General features: G+C 42.0%; 1 protein-coding gene across 3 annotated transcripts in view; it reads right to left on the bottom strand.

Annotated features, from left to right (window-relative positions):
• The window catches only part of XPO1 (exportin 1), a 60488-nt gene that overhangs the window by 27361 nt on the left and 14716 nt on the right, over nt 1-18411 (bottom strand). For all 3 annotated transcript variants that reach the window (XM_054474137.2, XM_063648686.1, XM_054474138.2), the window contains one exon: nt 17062-17134. In XM_054474137.2, coding sequence (XP_054330112.1) covers nt 17062-17134 — 73 coding nt within the window. The remainder of the gene's footprint in view (nt 1-17061; nt 17135-18411) is intronic.

The raw sequence follows: 18411 nt of genomic DNA, 5'->3' as shown, positions 1-18411 counted from the left end.
CTGGGTTCAAGTGATTCTCCTGCCTCAGCCTCCTGAGTAGCCTGGACTACAGGTACATGCCACTATGTCTGGCTACTTTTTTTGTATTTTTTTTTTTTTTTTGAGACAGAGTCTCACTGTACCCCAGATTGGAGTGCAATGGCATGATCTCAGCTCACTCACTGCAACCTCTGCCTTCCAGGTTTAAGCGATTATCCTGCCTCAGCATCCCAAAGTGCTGGGATTACAGACGTGAGCCACTGCAACTGGCTTTTTTTTGTATTTTCACTAGAGATGGGGTTTCACCATTTTGGCCAGGCTGTCTCGAACTCCTGACTTCAGGTGATCCGCCCACCTCGGCCTCCCGAAGTGCTGGGATTACATGAGCCACCGCACCTGGCTGATTCTGACTCTTATAGTAATATTTTACTTCAAACTACTTTCCGTATGTCCTTAATGCTCACTACATCTAATCAATAATTCCGATAGTACTGACCCTTTTGTTCCTTACAGATTATTATCAATAAAACCCCCATGCAGGTACAGTGGACTAGAAGCTCTGATTGCCTAGTACAAGGATTATTTGATCAAGTACCATTGTTCATTCCCCAAATCCCTTCCTCAAGGCTTGCCAAATAAATAAATAAATAAATAAATAAACACAGGTCAATTAAGAATAGCATTCCAGCCGGACAGGTGGCTCAAGCCTGTAATCCCAACACTCTGGAAGGCCGAGGCAGGCAGATTACTTGAGGTCAGGAGTTCCAGACCAGCCTGGCCAACATGGTGAAACCCTGTCTCTAATAAAAATACAACAAAATTAGCCAGGCATGGTGGCACGCGCCTGTAATCCCAGCTACTCAGGAGGCTGAGGCACGAGAATCATTTGAACCCAGGAAATGGACAATGCAGTAAGCTGAGATCGCGCCACTGCACTCAAGCCTGGGTGACAGAGCAACACTCTGTCTCAAAAACAACGACAAAAAATTCCAACTGTAGGCCAGGAGCAGTGGCTCACGCCTGTAATCCCAGCTACTTGGGAAGCTGAGGCAGGAGAAACGCTTGAACCCGGGAGCCGGAGGTTGCTCTGAGCCAAGATCGTGCCACTGCACTCCAGTCTGGGTAACAGAGCAAGACTCCGTCTCAGGAAAAAAAAAAAAAAAAAAAAAATCCAATTTTGTAAACTGCACTTAAAAATAAATTAGCACACTCAAGCCTGGGTGACAGAGCGAGACTCCATCTCAAATAAATAAATAAATAAATAAATAAATAAACAAATAAGCAAGCAATGATATAATACATATCTAGGTAGAAAATCGAAATGTTTCTAAGTAGCAGAAACAGCTCAGTTTGAAATTTGACAGAAAAGGACCCATTACTGGTCTCTGACTTTTTGTGCTAAATAAATTAGTGTGTCTCAGTTGCAAAATAGACATTTACATAACACATTTCAATTTCTTTAAATTGGCTTTCTAAGCTCTTCCTTAAAAAGCTTGACACAAAAGGTGAAGAAGGCCAGGCGCGGTGGCTCACACCTGTAATCCCAGCACTTTGGGAGGCCGAGACGGGCAGATCACTTGAGGTCAAGAGTTCAAGACCAGCCTGGCCAACGTGGTGAAACCTCGTCTCTACTAAAAATACAAAAAATAGAAACAAAAAAATTTAGCTGGGCGTGGTGGCATGTGCCTGTAGTCCCAGCTACTTGGGGAGACTGAGGCAGGAGAATCGCTTGAACCCAAGAGGCAGTTGCAGTCAGCCAAGATTGTGCCACTGCACTCCAGCTTGGGTGACAGAGGGAGACTCCATCTCAAAAAAAAAAAAAAAAAAAAAAAAGGTGAAGAAAACAATATAAAAATCAAAAACAAGTCAGGCATGATGGCTCACACCTGTAATCCTAGAGCTTTGGAAGGCTGACATGGGAAGAGGGTTTGAGGAAACGAGTTTAAGACCAGCTTGGGCAACACAGCAAGGCCCCATTTCCACAAAAAATAAAAAAATTAGCTAGGCACAGTGGTTCGTGCCTATACTCCTAGCTACTTGAGCTGTGGCAGAATTCTACCCATCACCCAGGAGATTGAAGTTACAATGAGCTATGATTGTGTCACTGCACTACAGCCTGGGCAACAGAGGGGATCTCTGTCTCTTTTTAAAATCAAACAAGGCAGCCGGGCACAGTGGCTCAAGCCTGTAATCCCAGTACTTTGGGAGGCTGAGGTGGGCAGATCATGTGAGGCCAGGAGTTCGAGACCAGCCTGGCCAACATGGCAAAACCTTGTCTCTGCTAAAAATACAAAAATTAGCTCAGCATGGTGGCTTGTGCCTGCAGTCCCAGCTACTCGGGAGGCTGAGGCAGGAGAAGTGCTTAAACCTGGGAGGCGGAGAAAGAGAAGAGAAAGGTGCATTCCTAGGGAGCTGAAATTGTGCCACTGCACTCCAGCCTGAGTGGCAGATCAAGGCTCCATATCATTAATTAATTAATTTCAAATAAAGGTTCTCATTGAAGTTGTGTGTCTTTGATAAGTCCTGATGTTGCCAACAGGATCTTCAATGGATCAGATACTGACTTAGCATTCGTACAATCTAGCAGCCCAAGACCCTATTCTTCTCAATATAAATGAAAAAAATTCACATCCGAAGTTGGTAGGTCAGGTTGGGCATGGTGGCTCACACCTGTAATCCCAGCACTTTCAGAGACCACGGCAGGTGGATCACCTGAGGCGGAATTCAAGACCAGCCTGGCCAACATAGTGAAACCCTGTCTCTAATGCAGGAGGCTCCATTTCAAAAAAATAAAAATAAAAAACAAAGTCGGTGGGTCAAATGCTCTAGGTGTTTCTTGGAAAGCCATATAAAATTTATTCAAAATTTAATACACACCTGTAGAAATGCCTAACCACTTACTGAAAGGCAGCTTATGACATGTAAATGTTCCAAATGCAAGGGTTAATGCATACGTCTTAATATTCCAGCTCTATTGCTCAATAAAGAAAAATGTGTTTAACAGTCCCATTTCAAATAAAAACACAGCAATATCAAATAGTCACTATAAACTTGCAACTGCATAGTATCAACTTCAGCAAGCTAAAAAGATGAGATTTAAATAAACCTCAAGCTAACTTAGAAGGTACACACCATCTGCCAAATTCTTTACACAGCAATAATCTTATCCCTCAGAAACACCTTGTAAACACTGGATACTCAATGATAGTGTAAAAAGCACACATTATTGAACCTGATTTTTATATGAACAGAATTCACTAAAACTCTGTAAAATATTGAGAACAAATTAATTCAAATGGTGTCATATTCCCATCGAAGCAACTCAATCTTCAAGTCATACAGTTGTACATCAGCATCTTACATAGTCAGTGATAGTCATGCAGTAAACATTTTCAACCAAATAAGGATCTGACTTATTAAGAGAAAGATGCATTCCTACAAAAATCCTTAAAATGTGGCAGTCCATGTTACATATTCCAATTCCTCTCCTTCCCAGCAGCTAATTTTCACGTACAGTTTAAGTACCCCAAATCTGAAATCTGAAACATTCCAATATCTGCAAGATTGACTGACTGATTGAGATCGAGTTTCACTCTTGTGGCCCAGGCTGGAGTGCAATGGTTCAATCTCTGCTCACTGCAGCCTCCGCCTCCCGAGTTCAATCAATTCTCCTGCCTCAGCCTCCCAGAGTAGCTGGGATTACAGGTGTCCGTCACCACGCCCAGCTAATTTTTTTTTTTTTTTTTTTAGGTAAAGACAAGGTTTCACTATGTTGGCCAGGCTGTTCTCCAACTCCTGACCTCAAGTAACCCACCTGCCTCGGCCTCCCAAAGTGCTGGGATTACAGGCATGAGCCACCACGCCCGACCCCAAATCTGCAAGTTTTAAAGCACCAACATGGCACTAAAAGGAAATGCTCAGGTTGAGTGATGTGGCTCACGCCTGTAATCCCAACACAAGGCGGGCGGATCACCTGAGGTTTGGAGTTTGTGACCAGCCTGACCAACATGAAGAAACCCTGTCTCTACTAAAACTACAAAATTAGCCAGGCGTGGTGCCGCATGACTGTAATCCCAACTACTCGGGAGGCTGAGGCAGGAGAATCGCTTCAATCCAGGAGGCGGAGGTTGCAGTGAGTTGAGATAATGCCATCGCACTCCAGCCTGGGCAACAAGAGCGAAACTCTGTCTCAAAAAAAAAAGGAAATGCTCATTGGGCTATTTCAGTTTTGGAATGCTTAACTAGTGAGCATAATGCAAATATTCCAAAATCTGAAAAAGTCCGAAGTCTGGAACACTTCTCATTCCAAGCATTTCCAGTAAGAGGCAGTCAATCTGCACCACAGAAAATGGTTTAAGGCTTTTGATACACTATTAAAAATGTAAATTACAAACAGGAAAAAGCAAAGTTCAATCTAGTTTCGAATCAATTTCAGTTTAAACATTTGTTTATTCCATAAGCTAAAAAAATGTAAATTTGGTACATTTCTACATCAATGCTATATATAATTGAAATGTTTATTACAAATATCAGTCCACGAAAACATCAAAATTGGCTGGATGTGGTGGCTCATGCCTGTAATCCTAGCGCTGTGGGAGGCCGAGGTGGGTGGATCACTTGAGGCCAGGAGTTTGTGAGACCAGCCTGGCCAACATGGTGAAACCTGTCTACTAAAATACAAAAAAACAGCCAGGCATGGTGGTGCACACCTGTAGTACCAGCTGCTCTGGAGGCTGAGGCACAAGATTCGCTTCAATCCGGGAGGCAGAGGTTGCAGTGAGCCAAGATTGTACTACTGCACTCCAAGCAGCCTGGGCGACAGCGTGAGACTATCTCAAAACAAAACAAAAAACACGCAAAATCGATCTTTGGAAAGATGGTCAATAAAATAGTGATCTGCTCTCTTTACTTACACAAGGGTATACAGGATATTATTACTACTGTTCTCTCAATGAAATATTAATAAGAACAATGCCAGATGGAAGACAAACAGCTAACAATAATTCTAAAGCAGGAGTTAAGTTAGGGTTCCCACAGATAATCTAGAATTTAACCTGCTTTGATAATGTTAAGAGAAATGGATCCATATGCACATCCACCATTCTTAAATGGATGTTTATGGCCTCAAACACACTGAACAAAAAATCTAGAAGATTAAAATTTTATTAAAATTGACAGGAGCATCACTCATGATAGCCAAAAGGTGAAAGCAGGTCGAGCACAGTAGCTCTTGACTGTAACCTAAACACTTTAGGAGGCTGAGGCAGAAGATCGCTTGAGCCCAGGAGTTCAGGACCAGCCTAGGCAACATAGCGAGACCCCATCTCTACAAAAAATAGAAACAGTGAGCCAGGTATGATTCGTGCGCACGTAGTCCCAGTTATGCAGGAGACTGATGCAGGAGGATTGCTTGAGCCCCGGAAGTTGAGGCTAGAGTAAGCCATGATCCCGCCACTGCACTCCAGCTTGGGCGACAGAGCGAGACCTTATCTCAAAAAGAAAAAAAAAAAGGTACATGGATGTAAGCTAGGGATCAAACACTGTTAGGTATCAAGCATAGGCCTTTCATGGAGGCCTGTAATCAAAATACTTGGAATGGGGCAAATTGTTACATTAACCAGAAATGGAAATATTATTCCTGTCAATCATATACAATGTGCCTGGAAATACTGCTTTCTTTTCTTTATTTTTTAGACAGAGTTTCGCTCTTGTTGCCCAGGCTGGAATGTAATGGCACAATCTCAGCTCACTGCAACCTCCACCTCCCAGGTTCAAGCAATTCTCCTGCCTCAGCCTTCAGAGTAGCTGGGATTACAGGAATGCACCACCACGCCCAGCTAATTTTTTTGTATTTTTAGTAGAGACGGGGTTTCACCCCGTCAGGCTGGTCTCGAACTCCCAACCTCAGGTGATCCGCAGGCCTCAGCCTCCCAAAGTCCTGGGATTACAGGCAAGAGCCACTGTGCCCAGCCTATCTTTTGAGATATTATTATCACTCTGTTGCCCAGGCTGGAGTGCAGTGGTGCAATCAATCAGGGCTCGACCTCCTGCCTGGACTCAAATGATTCTCCCGCCTCAGCCTCCTGAGTAGCTGAAACTACAGGGGCACTCGACTATATACTGCGAGTTTTTTGTATTTTTAGTAGAGAGAGGTCTAACTATCTTGTCCTGGCTGATCTTGAATTTCTGGGCTCAAGAGAGCCTCTCAAACTCCTGGGATTGCAGGCCTCAATCACTGTGCCTGGCCTGCCTTGTTTTTTTTAGAAATGAAAAACATAATTTATAGCTTAAAGATATTTCTTTTTCTTTTTTTCTTTTTTTGAGACAAAGTCCTGCTCTGTCACCCAGGCTGGAGTGCAGTGGCGTGATCACAGCTCACTGCAGCCTCCACCTCCCTGGTCCAAGCAACTCCCCTGCCGCAGCCTAACGAGTAGCTGGGATTACAGGCACATGCCACCACGCCCGGCTAATTTTTTTTGTATTTTTAGTAGAGACGGGGTTTCACCACGTTGGCCAGACTGGTCTTGAACTCCTGACCTCAGACAATTGCCTGCCTAGGCCTCCCAAAGTGCTGGGATTACAGGCGTGAGACATCGCACCAGGCCTTAAGTACACTTCTTACATTATCCTACCATGGTTTAAATACTGACAAAAAATGATTTGGAATGCCTGTCAATTCTCTGAGATTAGACTGATAATTTTTGCTCCCATCTCTAACACTGTATTCTGTAGGATTTCTCATGAATTTGTTTTAGATGCAAGGACTTAAGTCTAAATATTTACATTTTCTTTTCAAAATCATAAATGAAACAATCACCTCTGAGTAACACTATCAACTTATTAGAAACTTACATTATCACCTAGTTCTGAAAATTTCTCAAGGAAATTAGGAAATAGGGTTTCTGCTCTGAATTCCATAGTCAAGGAACTATGAAAAGACTAAACACCACACATACAGGGAAAAGCAGCAGAAATATTAAATTCCAAGAGCTTTTGCAGAATTGAGGTGTTTTCTCACAACAGGAAGGGAAAGTGAGTTTGAACTGGGCTTTGACTAGCTGGATTAAACTACACGTTCAAGAGATAAGTGAACAATGGCAATTCTCTATATTAGCAAGAAACAATCAGGAATTGACATTAAAGATGTTCATTCTCTCCAAATGCATCCATAGATCCAAAGCAATCTCAATAAAAATTTCAGGACAGTTTTTGTTGAAATTTGCCACATTTCACTCTAAAATTTTTATGGAACAACAAAAAACCAACAATAGCCAAACCTTTTAGAAACAAAGTTGGGGAGCTTGGTGTGGGAGCTCACACATAATCCCAGCACTTCGGGAGGTTGAGACTGGCGGATCACTTGAAGTCAGGAGTTCAAGACCAGCCTGGCCAACATGGGGAAATCCCATCTCTACTAAAAATACAAAAATTAGCCGGGTGTGGTGGTGTGCACCTGTAATCCGGCAGGTGGAGTTTGCAGTGAGCCGAGATCGCGCCACTGTACTCTGGCTGGGAGACAGAGCATGACTCTGTCTCAAATAAATATATAAACCTTGACCCTTACCTCACCTCATATATAAAAATTAAGTAAAATGAATCACATGATGCTTTTTTCAGACAGGGTCTTTGTCACCCAGGCTGGAGTGCAGTGGCATGATCTCGGCTCACTGCAACCTCCACCTCCCGAACTCAAGCATTCCTCCCACCTTAGCTTACCGGCAGTCGGGACTACAGGTGCATGCCACCATGCCTGGCTAATTTGTCTGTATTGTTTCCGCCTGCCTTGGCCTCCCAGTGTTGGGATTACAATTGTGAGCTACTGTGCCCAGCCAAATCACAGATCTTAATGCAAGAGCTAAAACTATAAAGGTTCTATAAGAAAACTTACAGAGTATCTTTTTTTTTTTTTTTTTTTGAGACAGGGTCTTGCTCTGTCACCCAGGCTGGAGGGCAGTGGTGTGATCTAGGCTTACTGCAGTCTCTGCCTCCCCAGTTCAAGCAATTCACTAACACACCCGGCTAATTTCTGTATCCTTAGTAGAGATGGGGTTTCATCCTGTTGACCAGGCTCGTCTCGAACTGCTGACCTCAAGTGATCTGCCTGCCTCGGCCTCCCAAATTGCTGGAATTACAGGCATGAGCCACTATGCCCGGCCAAAAACTTACGGAAAATCTTAAGTGACCTTTGCATGTCAAAGATTTCTTGAATACAACACAAAAAGCATCAACTATACAAAGAAAAAAAAAACAACACTGATTTTAATCAAAATCTGAAATTTGTGCTCTTCAAAAGACACCATTACAAAAATTAAAAAGGAAGCCACAGACAAAACACTTGCAAAATATACAGTTAACAAAATACTCCTGACTAGAATACAAAGAGCCCTTAGATCTCAATAAGGGAATAGCCCAATAAAAACTGGGCAAAATTAGCCGGGCATGGTGGGCTTACACGCCTGTAATCCTAGCGCTTTGGGAGGCTGAGGCGGGTGGATCACGAGGTCAGGAAATAGAGACCAGTGTGGCTAACATGGTGAAACCCCATCTCTACTACTAAAAATATGAAAAATTAGCAGGGCGTGGTGCTGCGCACATGTAATCCCAGTTACTCAGGAGACTGAGACAGGAGAATCGCTTGAACCCAGGAGGCAGAGGTTGCAGTGAGCCGAGATTGTGCCACCGCACTCCAGCTGGGGCAACAGAGCCAGGCTCCGTCTCAAAAAAAAAAAACTGAGTAAAATTTTTGAACAGACATTTCACCAAAAAACATGCTGGCATGGCAACGAACATGTAAGGATATGTGACGGAACACAGAACAACACTATTCCACATGGAAATTAAGGCCGAGCGCAGTGGCTCATGCCTGTAATCCCAGCACTTTGGGAGGCTGAGGCGGGCTGATTACCAGGTCAGGAGTTCGAGACCATCCTGGCCAACATGGTGAAATCTCGTCTCTACTAAAAATACAAAAAAATTAGCTGGGTGTGGTGGCACATGCCTGTAGTCTCAGCTACTCGGGAGGCTGAGGCAGGAGAATTGCTTGAACCCGGGAGACAGAGGTTGCACTCAGCCGAGATGACGCCACTGCACTCCAGCCTGGGCGACAGAGCAAGACTCTGTCTTAAAAAAAAAAAAAAAAAAAAAAAAAACAAAGAAATTAATACCACCATGAGATGCAATTGTATATGCACTACAATAGACAAACTAAAAACACTGTCTATACCAAGTGTCAGCCGAGATGTGAAACATACTTATACACTGCTGGTGAGATTGACATGACCACTTTGGAATACAGTTGGATGCTTAAACATACACCAAAACATCCATATGGGCCGGGCACAGTGGCTTACGAGTATAATCTCAGCACTGTGAGAGGCCGAAGTGGAGGTTGGGAGTTTGAGACCAGCCAGGCCAATATGGCGAAACTCTATCTCTATTACAAAAAACAAAAATTATGCTGGTGTGGCGGTGCATGCTTGTAATCCCACCTACTTGGGAGGCTGCGGCACAAGAATCGCTTGAACCCAAGAGCCAGAGGTTGCAACGCGCCAAGATCATGACACTGCACTCCAGCCTGGGCGACAGGGTAGTGTGACTGTCTTTAAAAAAAAAAATCCACACAATCCAGCCATTCCACTCTTACCAAACAAGTGACAATAAGCACATGTGGAGAGGGGCAGTGAAGGTGAAAGTAACTGGATAGAGGCAGATCTTGATTATACAGAGGTAGTTTCACAGGAGCATGCACAAGACAAAACTTATCCAACTGTATACTTTAAACCTAATAAATAAGGCAAATACAAAAACTCTCAACGGGCAATATCAATTAAAGGTAACATGTTAAATATCTTCAATACTACAGGAGATCTTCAGCAGGAGTGACCCTATTAGTTCCGTTTCTGAAACTTTGAGACTTTGTGGTGAAAAAATTGTAAAGGACACAGAAAAGTAAGTGTTAGTGAGCTCACTTAGGAAGGTATTTCAGAAATTTCAGGGTATTTTGAGACTGGTATACGGCAATTTGGTGAAATGCAGATATTTCATGAAAAACGGTTGGTAACACACTACTTATTCATACTCAGCATATATAAGCACAGGGCTTCCTATACATTAGCTCTAATGCCCAAAACCTTGCAACACAAACTGAAATATGAGGTCAAATAATATAGCCAGTATTATGGTGCCAATAAATATACCACGTGTCTCACGTCAAAGGAGAGCACTAAATAAAATTTTATGAGTGGATCAGCTTTGGTCTGCCAACTAAAGACATGAAACTGTACAACTCAGAAATTTTAGTGGCCCAACTACTTATAAAAATCCAACCTGGCCGGGCATGGTGGCTCACGCCTATAATCCCAGCACTTTGGGAGGCCGAGGTGGGTGGATCACGAGGTCAGGAGATCGAGACCATCCTGGCTAACACGGTGAAACCCCATCTCTACTTTAAAAAAAAAAAAAAAAAACACAAAAAATTAGCCAGACACGGTGGCAGGCACCTGTAGTCCCAGCTACTCAGGAGGCTGAGGCAGGAGAATGGTGTGAACCCAGGAGGCGGAGTGTCCAGTGAGCCAAGATCTCGCCACTACACTCCAGCCTGGGCGACAGAGCGAAACTCCGTCTCAAAATAAAAACAACAAAAAACCAACCTTGCATGGTGGCACATGCCTATAACCCCAGCTACTCTGGAGGCTAAGGCAGGAGAATCGCTTGAAACCAGGAGGCGGAGGTTGCAGTGAGTGGAGATTGAGCCACTGCCCTCCAGCCTGGGCAACAAGAGCGAAACTCCGCCTCAAAAAAACCAAACCAAACCAAAACAAAAAATCAAACCTTGTAATTATGATCTTTCCACTTTGGATTACTTTTTTCATAAATTCGCTTCTTCTCTATTCAATGTGAGCAAGTGTGGGTTTTTTTTTGAGACGGAGTTTCGCTCTTGGTGCCCAGGCCGTAGTGCAATGGCGCGATCTCAGCTCACCGCGACCTCTGCCTCCCGGGTTCAAGCAATTCTCCTGCCTCAGCCTCCCCAATAGCTGGGATTACAGGCATGCGCCACCACGCCTGGCTAATTTTGTATTTGTAGTAGAGATGGGGTTTCTCCATGTTGGTCAGGCTGGTCTCGAACTCCGGACCTCAGGTGATCTGCCCGCCTTGGCCTCCCAAAGTGCTGGGATTACAAGCATGAGCCACCATGCCCCGCCTGTGAGTAAGTTTTTATCAATCAATGAAATGATCTATAAGCCATACACATTAACTGATTAAAACAATCCCTTGGTTTAAGTAAAAAGTACAGAAATACCTTTATATAGCATCATCTTTCTCCCCTCAAGGAACAAAGGAGGCTTCCTCTTTTTTTTTATTTGAATTATCTAAATGCCATTTTTAATTAATTAATTAATTATTTTTTTATTTCAGAGTTTCACTCTTGTTGCCCAGGCTGGAATGCAGTCGTGCTGTCTTGGCTCACTGTAACCTCCACCTCCCAGGTTCAAGCGATTCTCTTGCCTCATCCTCTCAATTAGCTGGGATTATTAAAGGCACCTGCCACCACACTCAGCTAATTTTGGTATTTTTAGTAGAGACTGGGTTTCACCACACTGGCCAGGCTAGTCTCGAACTGACCTCAGGTGATCTGCCCGCCTCAGCCTCCCAAAGTGCTGGGATTACAGGTGTAAGCCACCACACCCAGCCTAAATGCCATTTTTAAAAACGGATGGGGAATTATCTGGATCATGACTCATAGAGAATCAACACCACTGGTAGTCCTAGAGGACCTTTAAGACTTCAGTGATGGCTAGGGGTGGTGATATACCTGTAACCCCAGCACTTTGGGAGGCTGAGGTTGGAGCATCACTTGAGGCCAGGAGTTCAAGACCAGCCTGGACAACATAGGCAAACTGTGTCTCTATCAAAATTAGAAAAACTTAGCTGGGTGTGGTGGCACATGCCTGTAGTCCTAGTTATTTTGGCAGACTAAGGCGTGGTAACTGCCTGAGCTCAGGAGTTTAAGGCTGCAGTGTGCTATGATTGTGCCACTGTACTCCAGCATGGATGATACAGTGAGATCTTGTCTCAAAACAAATGAATAAATAAAAGACTACCATGAATAGCAACCACTCTTTATTAGGGAATTCTTCCATTTCACCTATTAAAATTTCCCAGCCAGGCTTGGTGGCAATTTGGGATGGCAAAGTAGGAAGACTGCTTTAAACCCAGGAGTTTAAAACCAGCCTGGGCTTCACAGTGAGACTCCATCTCTAAAAAAAAAAATTTTTTTTTTAATTAGCTGGATATGGTGGTGCGGACCTACAGTGCTAGCTACTCTCAAGGCTGAGGCAAGAGGGCAGGGTGCAATGGCTCACGCCTATAATCCCAGCACTCTGGGAGGCTGAGGATCGCCTCAAGTCAGGAGTTCGAGACCAGCCTGGTCAACATGGCAAAACCCTGTCCTTACTAAAACAAATACAAAAATTAGCCAGGCATGGTGGTGTGCATCTGTAATCCCAGCTACTTGGGAGACTGACGCAGGAGAATCACTTGAACCCAGCAGGCAGAGGGTGCAGTGAGCCAAGACTGCGCCACTGCACTCCAGCCTGGGTGAGAGAGAGACTCTGTCTCAAAAAAAAAAAAAAAAAGAAAAAGAAAAAAAGCCTGAGGCAAGAGGATCACTGGAGCCCAGGAATTCCAGGTTGCAGTGAACCATGATTACACCACTGTACTCCAGCCTGAGCAACAGAGTGAAACCCTACATCTTTAAAAAACAAAGAAAAAGCCAGGCCTGGTGGTTCACACCTGTAATCCCAGCACTTTGGAAGGCCGAGGTGGGCAGATCACGAGGTCAGGAGAACGAGACCATCCTGGCTAACATGGTGAAACCCCATCTCTACTAAAAAAAACAAAAAACAAAAAAACACACACACACACACAAATTAGCTGGGCGTGGTGGCAGCCTCCTGCAGTCCCAGCTACTCGGGAGGCTGAGGCAAGAGAATGGCGTGAACCTGGGAGGCAGAGCTTGCAGTAAGCCGAGATCACGCCACTGTACTCCAGCCTGGGCAACAGAGCGAGACTCTGTCTCAAACAAAAACAAAAACAGACAAAAAAGAAACGAAGAAAAAAAGACACTCTGAGCCCCAATATCAAGGAGCTTATAGTTTGGAGGGTGGGGAATAAAGTAACTAAAACAGCCAAGTGTTATGTGGGGTGCGATGGACAAAACACATAAAACACACACAAATAGACACATACTTACGGCCTAAAGCTAAATGAAAATCCAGAGAAATGTAATAAATTTTATATAACACAAATCTCAACTTAAATGTTTTATTATCTTGCCATTTCTCTTGCTATAAAAATATCTTTTGGAAAATTAAATGTTCTTTTAAACATCCTTACTTTCTAATTATGTCTATCTTTTGCTCTTTTTTTTTTTTGAGATGAAGTCTTGCTCTGTTGGAGTGCAATGGCGTGATCTCAGCTCACTGCAACCTCCGCCTCCCGGGTTCAAGCAATTCTCCTGCCTCAGCCTCCTGAGTAGCTGGGATTACAGGCATGTGCCACCACGCCCGGCTAATTTTTGTATTTTTAGTAGAGATAGGGTTTCTCCATGTTGTTAAGACTGGTCTCGAACTCCTGACCTCATTATCTGCCTGCCTTGGCCTCCCAAAATGCTGGGATTACAGGCGTGAGCCACCGTGCCAGGCCTATCTTTTGCTCTTTAAAATTTTATTCTCCTGTGACCCACTGGTACAGGATACAGCAACGTATAACACAGCAAGACACATCTAACCCACTCAACAATCATGAGATTTTCCTGACAGTATTTATACAAGAGGCCTAAATTGAAAATGTCATTAATTTAAAAGAACATGTTGGCCAGGCACAGTGGCTCATGCCTGTAATCTCAGCAGGCATGGAGGCCGAGGCGGGAGGACCAAAAGGTCAGGAAATCGAGACCATCCTGGCTAACATAGTGAAACCATCTCTACTTAAAAAAAAAAAAAAATTAGCCGGTGTGGTGGCAGATGCCTGTAGTCCCAGCTACTCAGGAGGCTGAGACAGGAGAATGGCATGAACCCGGGAGGCGGAGCTTGCAGTGAGCCAAGATTGCACCACTGCACTCCAGCCTGGACAACAGAGCAAGATTCCGTCTCTCAAAAAAAAACAAAAACAAAAAAACAAAAAAACAAACCATGTAAAAGTTAACATGCTGTGGACAAGAACCTAAAAGCAGATAAAAGAAATTCTAGATCAGAAAAAAAATGCAGGAATCTAATTTTGGCATACTCTTATGCAGTGAAACCTTTCCTTCCTTTAAAATACACCAGGCATTTCTTTCCAATTATGTGAATGAAACTTGGCTAAAGGGCAGGACTTAGACATTATTCTGTTCTTTTAGCTTGTGAAGCGCTCATTATATACACCTAATTTGCTGCTGATTTATGATTCCTCTTTTACATGTGTTTTGTCTTCCCAACTATAACACTGTGGCATACAGCACTTTGATGTACATGTATATTTTTATAACCTTAATATTTAGTAGTAATTGGTACAAAGGAAACGCACTATATGCACCCCAGGTAAACAAATATATATGCTATGGTAGTTGGACAAAGGGTATAGCTACAGCAAAAAGCAAAGAGAATAACTTTGAAAGACAGGACACTTACGGAAAAAGGAAATAAAATATTTTAAATTAATTTATGTAATTTCCAATACCAAAGTTAATTAAAGATGAAGGAAAATTAATGTTCAGAAGTTCTAGTGTATTTTGTGAAATAAATCTTTAAGTTAGAGAAGCCTCCCAGTTAAAATTAGAAAGGTAATCATGTTGACTAGGTGTGGTGGCTCATGCTTACAATCCCAGCACTCTGGCAGGCCAAGGTGGGAGGATTGCTCAAGCCCAGCAGCCAGCAGCATGGGCAACACAGCGAGACCCCATCCCTACAAAACATTAAAAAAAAAAAAAAAAATTTTAGTAGGGAATGGTGGGGCATGCCTATGTTCCCAGCTACTTGGGAGGCTGAGGTGGTAGGATTGCTCAACCCCAGCTATTTGAAGCTGCAGTGATGGTGCCAAAGCACTCCAGCCTGGGGAACAGAGTGAGAATCTCTCTCAACAAAAAAGAAAGAAAGAAAATTTTTTAAAATTTTGTCTGTAACAAATGTAACTACAATGTTGATAAACTAGTATAATCATATCTATTTTCAACCTGGAAAAGATCTTCCAGAACCATCAAATGTGATAAAAAACAGAGATGCAGATTTAAGAACAAAAGGAGGATTTAAAATTATACACCAGTAAAATGGGACAGAAGTAAACCACCTTTTGTTGGTATGGCAGACCATGGCCAAAATTAAATCTGGTGCTCATAACACATAAGTAAAACAATAGTAGTAAAGAAACAAGGAATGACTACACTAAAGATTCCTGAAGAATAAAGTATGAAGGACCTACTTGGACCACATAGTCAAATTGTGCTTATTAATTTCTCAGTCCATCACAGAACATGATCTAAAATAGTTTCAAACCATAATAAAACATTTAAAGAAATGAGAACCTCTTTTAGGGCACACTATTTGCTCCTGCACTATCACTCTTAATCTATGATTTATGATGTATTAAAGATATTGCCACTGATTATACTTAATATTCTTAAAAAAAGACACTGGCATTAAAATCTCATCACATTCAACTCTAAATGTGCTCAAACTTTGTCAAGGTTTAAGTCAGATTAGCTAAGTAAATCCATGTCACTATTCTACCATAATGATGATAAGAGAATGCAGGTGAAGGACAATACTTAAAAGACAAATAATCAAAGAAATCAGACATATTTTAAATGAAAATACTACTAGAAGTATCATGTGCCCCATAATAAAGTCAAGAAAAAAATTTCTATTTTTCAGAGATAAATGAAATACAGTAGGTAAAAAGGCAGTGTATCATAACTGAAATTAGCTAAATCAAAAAATCCCAAGAAACTAATCTTGCCTCAGGTTTCTCAAAATATGACTACATTCCTCAAGGTAGCACAGACAGAAAAGTTAAATTACTCATTAACAGGTATCACTACACCTTGATTTTCTGATCTTTCTCCATTTCAGAAGCCAGCCTCTTACAAGGCATTCCCAGAACCACAAAAGGCAAAACAGCTTTGTGATCTTTAGTGCTTGGCTTTTCCGTTCCCGAGTTAACCTTACATATGGTTTTTTTTGTTTTGTTTTTTTTTTTTTTTTTGAGAGATGGAGTTTCGCTTGTTGCCCAGGCTAGAGTACAGCGGCACAATGATGGCTCACTGCAGTCTCAGCCTCTTGGTTCAAGGGATCCTCCTACCTCACCCCACTGATACCCCTGTCCCCTGCCACCTGCACCAAAATACCTGGTTAATTTTTAAATTTTTTGTAAACACAGGGTCTCGCTATGTTACCCAGGATGGTCTCAAACTTCTGGCCTTAAATGACCTTCCCACTTCAGCCTCACAAAGTCCTGGGATTACAGGCTTGAGCCACTGTGTCCGGCACATATTTTATTTATATGTATGTTTTTTTTTTGGAGATGGGAGTCTCACTCTTGTCACCCAGGCTGAAGTGCAGTGACAGGATCATGGCTCACTGCAGTCTCGACCTTTTGAGCTCAAGCAATCCTCCCACGTAGCTGGTACCACAGGCATGCACCACCATACCCAGCTAATTTTTTAAATTTTTGTCCAGATGTCTTGCTATGCTGCCTAGGCTGGTATGGAACTCCTGGGCTCAAGCGATCCACCTGCCTCAGCCTCCTGAAGTGTTGGGATTACAGGCGTGAGCCACCGTGCCATAGCCCATATTTTTAACTAGAATATTTATTGTCAGAGTTTTCAACAGTCCAGTCCCCTCTTTCTCCCAAAAGATAACCTGTAAGTGGCCTTCCTGTACCCACCAATACAAACAGAACCTGTCTGCTTCATGATAAAAGCAGTAAGCTCCATTAGAGCAAAATATACTCAAGATTCATTATATGCCCCCTCAAACAGTCAACTATAATAAAAATGCCAGGAAAAACAAAATTCTGAATTTATAATTCTTTAATTTATTTTCCTACCTTCACACTGGTTCCTTGGAAGAATCTTCCACCTTGTTTTTATCACATTTTCCAAAATTTGTAGTCCATAATACTGAAAATTGGAGAATAGAAGCATGTGAATATATTGCTATATAGGACTGGCAACTCTCAGGATTCACAAATGGACAGACATTCACACATTTACATCTAAAGTTTCAAAAACATTATGCTACCAAGTTTAATTACATATATTAAACAAGTATCTATTCACCCATATACTGAGTTTTCATGCATTTTCCTCATTTTATTGTTTACTACTCTATATAACGTCCTGCTGTTTATACATGCTCACACCAGGAGGAAGAACCAAATAAAAAGCCCTTTAGCAGCCAAATAGGCTTATCTGTCGAAGGAAAAGTAGCAGCCAAATATGAATTCACAGCATAAATGACTGCTCATAGGCTCACGTACTTTAACACGAACAGGCTCCTAAGAATTTAGCAGCTTTGATGCTATCAAGCTTCCTACCATCCTCTAGGAGTTATAAGCTTTTGGCCAAATATTAAAGTATTGTCACAGATACTTTCTATAGAAAGTGTTTACAAGCATCACTGGTGTGTTACTTAAGGAGCAGCAAGACAACCCATGGGTTTATTTTATATTTTAACCCCACCCTTATAGTTGCTATTTCTACTAATTTAAAGATAAACTTTTGTGCACAGTCAAAATCACAAACGCATGTTGCAATCTGTATCTACCTTTCAGGTATTTCTTCCTAAATACTGAAAGTTATAACTAAAAGTATAAAAAATTAAAAAACAGAGATACCACTTTCAAGCCATTTTGTCCCTCCTGCTGATTACTCACTCTAAATAGTCAACAATATTTATAATAATTTATAAAGCTCCAGGAGTTACTACCTGAATTACTATGACCAATTAGTGTGGATAGGCAGGAGGAAGAAAAGGGACAAAACTGTTGTGGTACATTTCAACTGAGAATTAGGGAAGAATCAGCTATAATACCTGAAAGGTAAACTAATTCATATATAGACATATAACCTCAGATTGCAAGTTTTGGCTGAGAATAAGAGTTCATCTTTAAAATGGTTAGTCATTACACAATAAAATAGGAGCATTAGTATTTCAACCAAAGGGATCATGTGAATGCTCATTTTATCCAAAGCACAATATAGACTGTCCCAAACTACATTGTGCTCAAACAGTGAATGTTTTTGCTGTTTTCTTTCATTTTAACATTTCACACTTTTCAGGAAAATTTTGCCATTTCAACTAAAGTACTACATTTGCAGAACATTCCTTAAAAACTTTCAAAAGAAAAACAAGGCCAAAGCAAAATTCTAAAATTACAAATTTGATGCTATTAAAA

The sequence above is a fragment of the Pongo pygmaeus genome, chromosome 12 (assembly GCF_028885625.2).
Source record: "Pongo pygmaeus isolate AG05252 chromosome 12, NHGRI_mPonPyg2-v2.0_pri, whole genome shotgun sequence".
Taxonomy (NCBI): Eukaryota; Metazoa; Chordata; class Mammalia; order Primates; family Hominidae; genus Pongo; species Pongo pygmaeus.
This window is presented reverse-complemented; position numbering and strand designations above follow the sequence as displayed.